This window comes from Symphalangus syndactylus, chromosome 8, assembly GCF_028878055.3.
Source record: "Symphalangus syndactylus isolate Jambi chromosome 8, NHGRI_mSymSyn1-v2.1_pri, whole genome shotgun sequence".
Taxonomy (NCBI): domain Eukaryota; kingdom Metazoa; phylum Chordata; class Mammalia; order Primates; family Hylobatidae; genus Symphalangus; species Symphalangus syndactylus.
Window position 1 is genome coordinate 93,900,016 of NC_072430.2, and position 12,259 is coordinate 93,912,274.

Below are 12,259 nucleotides of genomic sequence, written 5' to 3' on the forward strand. Positions count from 1 at the left end.
GTCTAAACCCCAACTAGTTAGGGCAGATTGGATCTAAGAACTTTACCCTTCTGACTATGGGTTAGGTGCTCAGTGTCTATGAACTCCTGAGTTCAGTGCTTGGCACACTCAATTGCATAGTACCAATTATACTACACTGCCTCTGCCCCAGATCTTGTAACTAGTTTGTGGCAAAGCCCATCTGGAACCTTGATCTCTTCTTTTCTGTTATCTCAGTTGTGTTTGATCACGTGACTCTGTACTACTTTTTTGGTACTATACTATTACCCTGTGGATGTTGGGCTCTTATTGTGTGACAGTATCTATGGGCCTGGTGACAGGGTGATTGTGAGGGTCTCTTGAGCTATTGAAATTTGCCCAGTAGCCATGTAATCCTTCATTTGTGCTTAGGCTGGCAGACCCTATTTAGGCAAGAATGTTCCAGTACGGTAAAATGATAGGACTTCCACTGCACTCCAGCCTGGGCGACAGAGCGAGAGTCCGTCTCAAAAAAAAAAAAAAAAAAATGATAGGACTTCATACCTGTTGTTCTGGAAAAGTGGCACAGACATGAGATGTTGTTGCTGTCTCCCCTTCTGGTCTTTGGACATCTGTTTAGTAGTCCAGTCTTCCCAAGAGTAATGATATATTCTCTAGGTTCATTGTGGTCTTCCCTCAGCCCTTCTGTTTTTGAGGTGCTGGCATAGGATAGTGTAGGTTTTCTCCATTTTTTGTGGTTAGGATTCCAGCTCAGTACAGATGCTCCTTATGAGGGGATTACATTCCTCATTAAACCTTTGTAAGTTGAAAATATCGTAAATCGAAAATGCATTTAATATGCTTAACTTGCTGAACATTACAGCTTAGCCTAACCTACTTTAAACATGCTCAGAACACTTACATTGGTCTACAGTTGGCAAAATTATCTGGCAACATAGTACACTGGGGAGGATCTGTTGTTTATCCTCATTGTCACATGGCTGACTGGGAGCTGTGACTCACTGCCTCAGCATTGCTAGCTTATCCACTGCTTTCTACTGAATGCATATCACTTCTGCGCCACTGTAAAGTCAAAAAATCGTTAAGTAGCACCATTGTTAAATTGGTGACCGTCTGGGTTCAGTTTTTTACTTTTGGGCTTTTCTGGCTGTGTAACATGATGTCTTAAGTAGGCCAGAGAAATTACAAAGGAGATGAAGTTTAAGTAGGAGATTTTGCTGTTGGAGCATAGAGGACTAGGGGCCCTTGCTTATTAGAATCCAGATGTTTAGACATCATTAAAGGGAAATTGTTACCTGTACTCTTAAAACTGCTGTCCAAAATCTAGCACACTGTGTACTTCTCTATTTTCCTCAGCACTTGCTTTATTTGGAGTTCACAGAGCCTTCAAATAGATTTTGGGGAAGAGGGACTAGAGGGTTCAATTGGGCATTGTCCATTTTTCTCCCCAAGACTATAAATGGGAATCCACAACCCTGGATCTTGTACAGAGTTTGTCTTTAAAATTGCATGAGGTTTGCATCAGGGAACCTCTGAATCTGCCAGTACTGTTTAGCTGTCAGTGACTACTTTAGAAGTCATATTTTTTTTCTCTTTTAGAGCATAAGTATTTGATTTTTTTTTTTTTTTTTTTTTTTTTTTTTTTTTTTTAGCTGTTGTTCAAACCTGACAGATAGGCTTTAAGCTTTATTTGGTAGATTATTGTCAAAAAAGATAATTTGGCATTTCTGTATTTTCTGCAAGATATATATGTAACCCTTCAGAGCTGAATTTAGTCATAATTAGCTTTGCCTACTAGGTGGCAGCACTATACTTGGTTTTTAGAAATAGGTTTTACATGAGCTGTATGATTTATTCAAATCTTCACTGTAGTTCTGAGTTTAGATGGCAGTTTTGTAAGTCTTTGTCTATTGGTCACTTTCTATCTTGTTTCCTTATTTGATTACTTAAACCCACTTGATAGGCAAGTTTATCGTTTTGTCTTTGTTTTATTTTGAGGCGCTCAAGTGGCCTTGAGTATAAATAAAATAATTTTGCTCATCAGAATTACAAAAGAATTGTCAAAGTATCACAATAGTGGAAAAATATAAAGTTTTTAAAAAAATGTTTGCAATGCCAAGCATTTATCTTAGAAAATATTAACAGTATTTGATGGAGTTTCCTTTCTTACAAGTCTGGGAAAACCACATATAGATGTGTGTGTGTATGCATGCACATACACACCTACACTAACAACACAATGAATTTTTACATATGTATATTCCTGATCAAGATTTAGACCATTATCAGAACCCCAGAAGGTTCCCTCATACCCAATCCCAGTCAGTACTTCTCAGAGGTAACTGCTATTCAGACCTCTGTCAACACAGATTAGTTCCTTATGTTCTTGAACTTGATATAAATGAAATCATATGGTGTGTATTATTTTGGCACAGAGTTTTTGATGATGATTTAGGTTTGATTGTACCTGAAAACTAAAGGAAACACAGAGCTAGCTGGAAGGAACTTTTATAGTAGTAGGGGACCCTAGTACACCATCTAGATCCCCCACTTCAGGACTGAGCAGTCAGCCCCCAGCTGCCAAGAGTGTTGGTGACTCACCCCTGAGTCTCCATCTGGAGCTTGCCCTTACTGCAGCTGAAGACAGCTGCCTTACCCAAGTCATGCAGGGCAACCTGCATCCAATGAATCCAGTGACTGGTTGAGGGGTTATAAACGTCCCAGTTCAGGACAACATTGCCCTATGCCCACTGGTGATCATCCCAGAGAACCCCCCAATAGACTGCCTGCTCACTAATCTCCATCTCAGAATGAGCTTCATGGATTAGCCAGCCTACAACGTAGGTCTTCTGTGCTTCAGTCTCTTCATAGTACTGATGAGGAAACTGAGGTCTTTTGAAGCCAAATGCCAAGTCTTCTTACCTCAACTTCAAAACACTGTCTCTAATACTCAAGTAATGTTCATTGTCTACTGCACGCAGGGTGCTGCGCTGGGTAGTTGATTTCAGAGGAATTGTACACAGTGAAATGTGAAATTTGTAACCTATTCAGGTATACATAGTGTGTTCAAGGCAAAGCCCAGAATTCAGTCCTAATTTCATGCCTTTCAGTAATGTATTTTCCATGGTAGGTTATATTACCTCTTTACTAGCATGATTAGAAATGTATTTATAAAGTTTAAAAATACCTCCATATTAAATATTAAATTATTTACAAATATACCCAGGCCTGCAGTGCTAAGTTCAATAGATAAGTTGTTAGGAGTAGGCGAGTTGAAACTTATATGGGAGGGCTGTGAATAGTATTTGAGAAAAACAGGAAGTAATGTATGTTTGTTGAAGTCAGTTACATTTAAAAATAAATATTTTTAAATAAGACTTAATGGGTGCATTTTGGGAGAAAGGAGTTCACTTTTTAAACTTAATGAATGTTCCTTAGCACTCAGAAAGAATTGAGGTTTCATATATAGAAAAAATATATTTTCAAGACTGGCTTATTTTGAAACTTTTTAGATGAAAATTACAGTGAATGCAATAAAAATTAGTAATTTGGTTATTTTATCTACCAAACTAACTGATGCATATAATTTTAAAGTCATAGAGTTGTAAACCACCCTAGGCTCAGTGGATTGATACGTAATTGGGCACACTATTAAACAGCCATCACCTATAACTCTAGTTGTTGACATTACTTTCGGTTTATTTAAAAAATGTTATTAAGAAGAAAAATTCAGTTAGACTTTCAGCAAAATTGGCTGGAGAAATCTAAAATACATCCAATTCTGTGTTCTTTATTTATATACTTGAATGGTCAGTTTTCCTAATTTGTCAATTATAAAATAACTTCCAACCTTAAACAGTCCAAAGAAGTAAAGCATTATTTTTGTTTTGTTTTGTTTTATAATTTTTGTAATTTTTTGTAGAGATAGGGTCTCACTCTCTTGTTCAGGCTGGGCTCAAAATCCTGGCCTCAAGCAATCTTCCTGCCTCAGCCACCCAAATTGCTGGCAGGCAGGAGCCACTGTGCCCTGCAGTCATTCTTTTTATATCTACAGAGTAAACTATTGGTATTTTAAAATAGAATTACTGCTTTCATGATCTGTGATGAGTATATCAGCAACTGACACAAATTTACTGGTAATGGTTTTCTTTAAAATCATAACAGCAAGCATAACTTCTTGAGATTTATTGTTTGTAGAGCAATAATTTTGAGAAATGTGTCATCTTCAATGTTTAATTACTAGTACCAATTACTAAGCACAGTAACTGGGTTGAAATAGACAGAGTGAAAATCCTGTCTTGACTGTCTCATAAAAATTTTTATAAAGATTGTATATATTATTCCTATCACATAATAAAAAACACATAAAATATTTTTCTTTTTAGGTTGATATTTTATATGTGTTATCAAAGAAATGTTTAAGAAACTAACAACATTTTTGAACTGGATTTTACATGGAGGCTGGTTTTAGAAATACCGAACAGTTTATTTTATCTTATTTCATTTTTTTTCTGAAAGAACAAATTTTGAAGTAGGAGTCAGAAGCCTAATTCTAAATCCTGAGTGTTTGAATAAGAGACTTGGCCAAAGGCCAAAGTCAGATTAAGTTTTCTGAGAATTTTTTTTGTTTTGTTTTCATTTATCAGGTGAGGGTCAAATGCAATAATACATCTTACAGTGTCTTGAATATTGTGTACATGCAGATGCAAGTTATTTCTGTTTTGGACTTGTATGTGAAAAGTAGTATGCATCTGGATAAGATCATTAGACTTGCTTATTCCCCTCTGCAAACAGTATTTCACCTCCGCATTCACTGTATGCTATTCCACATTTTGGGGAAATCCTTTCTAAAATGTAATAGCCATTCATAGGTAAATTCCTAATTCTCACCAAATGTCTTCATTCTGTAGAGTTAGTTCATTTTTTTCTCTCGTTTTTCCCTCAGAAGAATAAATGTCATCCTCTGCATAACATTTACATTTAGTGATTCATTCATCCACCATTTAAATGGTTACAATGTACTGAATATTATTCTCACCTTATCAAGCTCATTATGCAGTTGACCCTTGAACATCACCCAGTTGAGGTGCAGACCTCCCAACCCCACCACTTCGCTATGCAGTCAGAAATTCACATGTAACTTTTGACTCCTTTAAAACTTAACTACTGTTGACGGGCCTCCTGTTGACTGGAAGATAACATATTTTGTATGTTGCATGTATTATATACTGTATTCTTACAATAAAGTAAACTAGTGAAAAGCATGTTATTAAGAAAATTATAAGAGAAAATAAATATGTTTGCTATTCATTAAGTGGAAGCTGTTCATTAAGTGTTCATGTTGAGGAGGCTAAGGAAAGGGTAGAAGAGGAGAGATTGGTCTTGCTGTCTCTGGTGGCAGAAAATCTGTGTGTTAAGTGGACCTGCACAGTTCAGACTTGTGTTGTGGAAGGGTCAACTGTACATAATTTTGTGATGAGATAATATAGGATCTGTAGGTTTGTTTTTGTATCACCTCACATGAAGCCTCCAGGGCTTAGAGGAGTAGAATGAGAAGCTGAGTCATTTTGTTTTGAAGATGGAAGTTGGGGCTCACTTATTTGTGGGCCCGCATACTATAAAAGGGTCAGGGGAAGCCCCTAGTGTCATTATGATGGTTCTAAGCCAAGGACTCCTGACTCCTTTTCCACAGTGTAGGGTGGTCTCGTATATTTTTTATAGCTGTGATGGAAGAGCTTTAGTCAAAATATGTCTGGGAAGTTTTGAAGCAGTTGGAATATTTTACTTCCTAAATGCAGCTTCGTCACAGGTGATGGAACTCTGTTGAAAGGAGAAAAACCAGGGCCAAGATCTCCCTGTTGCTAGGCTCCCCATAGTGGGTATCTGGGAACAAGTCCTGTAGTCAGAGTACTTTAATTAGTGCACAATACTTGCACAGGCAGGCAGGCATACTCACACGCAGAAAAGAAAACACTTCAGCCATTCAGGCAAAAGTCTGTATTTCACCTGAATTGTAAAGACCCTGTGTTTTCAACTCGTTTTTGTATCAGTGTTCATCTAAAAGTTAGCCCCCCCAAAACTCAAAAGGCTTTATCATAATTACGTTAAATGAATTTTTGTCAAGAGGATTTTTACCTGAATTATCAGGATATATTCTAAGTCTTTACTTTTTATCTAAACATTGAAGAAAAACTATGTTTATCTGAAGTTTAAATGCTTTTATGTAATTTTAATTTTGTAATGATACTGTGATTTCTTGAAACTCAGTAAACTGGACCAGAGAGTCAGTTTTTAATAACTGATAACTAATATAGCCTCCAAGGTCCTCTAAGGACTTGTAAAACTTTTCCTTTTAAAATACTGGTTTTCTTTATTTCTTCTCTTGACACCACTAGATTCACTCTCTGCCACCATTCCTCAATGTCTCTAGTAAGAATCACCAGTAATATTGTGTACTGTTAGAGATGCTCCTGATGGTGGAGTTACTGCAGGCTCAAACGCTAGCTCCTGCACAGCTAATGATTCTGAACCTGTGCCCGGTCCAAAAAAAAGTTTCCTGCTCTGGACACAGGGTCATATGATGAAGCAAACTTTCGAAATACAATTCCCTTTCCTTCCTCTGTGGAACACACTGTATTTCATAAATTTATGAAGTACACTTATGTGTTTGCTTTATGCTTTACTGTCTTTAGCCATGAATTGCAAAGCATTTCATATCTAAATACGTTTTCATAGTATTCTACAAATTGTAATTTTACAAAATTTAAATGTTGGCAAATAGAGGTTTTTTGTTTTTTTTTTACTTTAACATAAATGTTACATTATGAGCACTAAGGTCTTATTTTGCTTTTTAGCACTTCAGTTTCTTCGTCTAGACTAGAGTATGTATGTTTAAAGGATGAGCAAATTAGTATCTTGTAAGATACTTTGAAGTGGTTAAAACAAAATCCCATGTAACCTTATAAAGTATTAGCATCATCTTCATCTTATCATCACCCTTCCCTTTAAGATGATCTGTGTAATCATTTATTGAGGACCATCTAGAAGCCACTGGCAGGGTTAGTACTGGAACTCAGAGTTCCAGGGCCGCCTTTGCTCAGTGACACCAACTTTAGGTCAGACGGTGGCTAGTTCTTTGGAGTAGAGAAATAGAATTCAGTTGCCCTTAGCATTTTGGAAAAGCAGTTGGTTAAATGTAGAATTGTCTTTAAAGGGATAATTATGGAATAATTAGGCACAGAAAAGAACATCTCTAGCACTTTCTGTCCTCTAAATTACACTGTTTTTGAACCATGGAATGTATTTTGGAAGAAGTAGATCCCTTAAGAGTACTCAGAAGCTCACAACTTTGTTTTAGGTTCTGCTTTTTTGGGGGATAGTATCACAGTAATAGCAGCTTGACATAGCGCCCCTAGTAAGAGTTTCATAGACTTCCATTTTCAGAAAGAATCTAACGTCCTCTGCTGGTACTGTGAGCTGGAGAAGCTGTTTCTTTTTGTTGTTCTGATATTCCCTTCATGCTACCAACATGTTCCACAGAGCTGTAGGCCCTACAGTAAATCTGCTTGGTTAGGGCAGGGTGACAGAACCTTCAAATATAGACTCATCTGGATTCAGATGAGTTCCAGCAGTGGAGTTGGATTCTTATGGTGTCTAAATTATATAGATTTGCTTTAGAATATTCAGCTCTTCGTATAAAGATGGCCAAAAAAGATTGCTTCCAATTTTGGGTCATCATTGGCTCACCAGACGTATGAGGAGGCTACCTTCTTCTTAATGCTTTCCTTGCCAGTATTCCCACTCCCCACTTTTTTTGTTGGTTTTTTTTTTTCTGATAATGGCATATTTTACTATTGTTGTACTTTCATACCTACCTCATGGGGTAAGTAAATAGCTGAGGATGAAGCTAGCTCAAAAGAGGGCAGACACTTTAAAATTTATATTTCTATGACTAACATCTGAGGAAATATTTTCATGCTGAATGAAATGTCTTCTTGACTTATGCTTACATGTTTTAAAGATTTTTTTAATTAATAAAAAATGTATGCTTAATGAGTTTAAAGCTCAGTTTTAAGAAAAAATATCTGTAAATATATATATAATTTTTTTGGACCATAAACTTGAAATACAGAAGTGCAGTTTTACACATAATAAAGAAGGGGGAGGGAATGATCACTTTACCAAAGAACTATTCATTTACCAACAAATTTATGGAACTAGTCTGTTAAAAAGCAAGTTCCCTTAATACAGTTGAAGTACTTGCTTTTACAGACATAAGTCATATAATGCATACAATACAAATGGCATTTCAGGTATACTTGTTTGTGTACGAGTGTTTTAATAAAGTGAAATACTCAAAACAGTAATTTGCAACGTAAAAAAATACAAACTGGCCTGTTGCTTATTCGTGTAACTCTAAGGAATATTACAAAAGAACTGGTCACAAATGTTTATTAGGTAAAATACACTATTGAGTAAATATATTATGCAATAATCATTTCAAATCTTTGATAATGAACCCATTGCAATATCTAAAGTGTTAGTGTTTTTAGATGTTTTTTTTCCCCTAGGTTTTAATTACAACAAGAACGGCTGCTGATAATTTTAGCACCCAGTATGTTTTAGATGGCAGTGGCCACATACTTTCTCAGAAACCTTCACATCTTGGTCAAGGTAAGAAAGTAGCTTTGTATACAAACATTCTTTACCTTTTCTGTCTTAATTGTTGGTTTTAAAAAAAAAAAGTTACTCCGTGAATACAAATGTATTGCTTTGGGCTTGGTCCTGATAAAGGCTAGTTAACTTCCAAGTAAACATTCAGCCTTTATTCTAGCCACTAATTTCTTAAATATTTAGAATTGTTCTCAAAAGGAACTGTATTGCTTTGGGCTTGGTTCTGATAAAGGCTAGTTAACTTCCAAGTAAACATACAGCCTTTATTCTAGCCACCAATTTCTTAAATATTTAGAATTGTTCTCAAAAGGAACTGTATGAGAGACTGGACACTTCCATGGACTAGTTACTCCTCTGTAAAAACTAAGAGTATTTATTTTACCAGTGCTGGATTACCAGTGTCATCTTCATATATGAAGAAGATTAATATTTTATTGAAACATATAAAACATAATTGACTCGGTAATAGTGGTAATAAACCATACCATCAAGATATGATTAAATAGATAATTTAAAATCTATTTGTTTATTTATGGAAAACTTCAAACATGCATAAGAAGTTACTGTACTTATCACTCAGTTTCAGTAATTTATCAACTCATTGCTAAAGTTCTTTCATGTAATACCCTCACCCATTTCTTCTCTTTCTATATTACTTTGAAGCAAATACATATTGTTTCTACTTGTAATGTAGTTAGTGTTTTATATACTTTTATGTAATATTATTACATTTTAATTGATGTGTTTTTATTTTTTATTTTATTTTATTTTCCTGAGACAGGGTCTCACTCTGTCACACAGGCTGGACTGCAGTGGCATCATCTTGGTTCACTGCAATCTCTGCCTCCCAGGCTCAAGTGATCCTCCCACTTCAGCCTCCTCGGTAGCTGGGACTACAGGTGCATACCACCACACCCGGCTAATTTTTGTATTTTTAGTAGAGACAGGGTTTTGCTGTGTTGCCCAGCTGGTCTCGAACTGCTGAGCCCAAGCGATACACCTGCCTTGGCCTCCCGGAGTGCTGAGATTACAGATGTGAGCCACTACATTCAGCTGATAAGTGTTTAAATTTCTCTAAAAACTATTTACTTATAAAGGTAAAAAAGATCTCTTTAAGCTTCAGTTTCACATATCTCCTTTAATCTTTTTTTAATAATTTCTAGTAATGGGATGATTAAGAGTATTAAAGCTATTACCTCTTTAGAGTCATGTTCAAAATAATTATTAGATCTGAAAAGGGACTTGTGGGTTTTGTTGTTGTTGTTTATCCTTCTGCTTCTCTAATTTGTGTTGTAAATTCATGTTTAATTTTGTGTTCCCTCATTGTAATTTATCAAAGTACATTCTGTATATTTTCTGTGGTTTTTTTCTTCAGTTTTAATATTAAATTATTGGATTTTTTTTTTCAAATGACTTCTGTCTTCATTTCATGTATAAAATATAAATTTCTTATATTTTAATACTGGTACAAAATTCTCTCACTCGTTCTCTTATTTTGTAAATCCTTAGCTTAATTACTGATTACTTTTGCCCATTAGGGATTGATATTTTTGTTCCACATAAAGGAGAGAGTTTATAGAAACTCCTAAGACAATGCACATTTTTTCCTCATTTATTCAGTTAATGAAAATGAGCTCGTCTAACAGCTATTTTATTTGTTGTAGAATAATACAAATATTGTATGTTTTAATTAAAAATAATAGATTATAATTCTTTTACTATATATGAAAGGTTAGGACACAGAGAAGGCATTTTTAAAATATGGCTCCTCTCTAGAAATACTCTGACCCCAGTTCTTACGAGTTCAAATTAGGAAACCATTAGGAGATATTTGAGTGGCTATCCAGTAGAGTACTTGGAAGTAATCTAGTTGCCTTATAAAACTTAAAGGAATTTATTTTTGTCTTAGTAGTGACCAGTCTAATCTGGATGGCCAATGGCTTTGCATCACTCATACTTCTCATGCTTTTCTTTATTCATCTCCATGGGAACTATGAAATAACAATCCTTAGATATGAAATCCATCTGATCTTTGCCCTTTTGCTGTTGATTTTCCTTTTCCTGCTGACCTCAGTCTTCTACCTTAAGTAAGTGAGACCAGGTATGCATATTAAGGAATTTCTGTAGTCAACAAATGAACTTTACTTTCTTTAGTATATTTCTTTTATCTCAAGAAACAAGAATAAATACTTAGAAGATCAGTAGTTGCAAAACTACTAATTGCTTTTCATAACTCAATTTTTTCACCTAATTATAGTTGATTGGTTAGGAAAACAGCAGAAAGTTAAAGTCTTAATTTTAAGTTGTTCTAGATGGAGATATTATATATATATATCTACAAACACTTTCGAAAGCCTTTTATATTTATATTGCCTTAGTGCTGATAGGTTTTGAGTGATTGAATCACATACTCACATTTCACCAGCTGTCATTTAGCTTCCATTTAAATATTTTCTGCATAAGATAAAATTACAGTTCAACCATCCTAATTTATACCTGTACATGTAGGGTTCTTGGACTGATTTCTGCTGTGAGGTGAACATCCCTGCTTAGCATTTACTCTTCATGTCATCTGATATAATGATACCTTTGGGTGACATAATTGTAGGTACGGGAACAACTTACAACAAAATTTTATTTAGGCATTGGAAGATTTGTTACCCCTTTAAAAAACATAATTTATTATTATTATTATTATTATTGTTTTGAGACAGAGTCTCACTTTGTCGCCCAGGCTAGAGTGCAGTGGCGTGATCTCGGCTCAGTGCAGCCTCCACCTTCCAGGTTCAAACAGTTCTTGTGCCTTGGCCTCCCAAGTAGCTGGGATTGCAGGTGTGTGTCACCACGCCTGGTGAATTTTTGTATTTTTTTTAGTAGAGACAGGGTTTTGCCATGTTCACCAGGCTGGTCTCGAGCTCTTGACCTCAAGAAATCTGCCCTCCTCGGCCTCGCAGAGTGCTGGGATTATAGGCGTGAGCCACTGTGCCCAGCCTAAAAAACATATTTTACATTGTTTAAAAATAGTTTACTAGAAATTCCAGCTCTGGTTTTTCTAGGTGTATATTTGTTTTATGGATTAATTCAGCCGTTTAAAATGATTTATGTGTTTAACAGTATGTCACCCTAAGTTGCCCTTACTTTCTGTTCACTTCCATTTTAAAGCATTTTTTTAAACTAAAAAGTAAAATAGAAATCTCTATCTTTTAAATTATTGTACCAAGAACATGGTACAAAGTAAATTATTAGATTTAGTCCTATCATTTTCTGTCATCACTTCTATTCCCTTTACCCTAGATAATCAGTATTAAGCTTTCCAAATTGATTTACCCTCCTGGTCAAATTCTTTTAACATCTCCCAGTACTTCTGCCTTAGAAATTTCTCATATATCAAAAGTAGTATTTAAAGGGCTCTGATGATTTTCCTACCCTGTTACTAGAGTTTCAGAACATCATGTTCTTTGTAAATTCCTACTGTGTGTGATTGTGCATGTATTAAAAGATCTTTTCATCTTAAGAATGGACCTTTTATTCCTTAAATATTTTAAGAAAACTTTCTGATATATTCAAGCAACCATACCTTTACATTAGGAATATAAGTAGCTGCCGT

The 12,259-nt window shown here is 35.3% G+C and overlaps 1 protein-coding gene across 15 annotated transcripts in view; it reads left to right on the forward strand.

The window, feature by feature from the left end:
• Window positions 1–12,259, forward strand: part of PMS1 (PMS1 homolog 1, mismatch repair system component) — a 96,285-nt gene that overhangs the window by 13,107 nt on the left and 70,919 nt on the right. For 12 of the 15 annotated variants that reach the window (XM_063645636.1, XM_063645637.1, XM_063645635.1 and 9 more), the window contains one exon: window positions 8,550–8,652. The exons of 2 other annotated variants lie outside the window; for them this stretch is intronic. In XM_063645636.1, coding sequence (XP_063501706.1) covers window positions 8,550–8,652 — 103 coding nt within the window. Of the gene's footprint in view, window positions 1–8,549; window positions 8,653–9,433; window positions 10,063–12,259 lie in introns of those variants that run through there. One more of the 15 variants, XM_055289997.2, reaches the window with a different exon arrangement.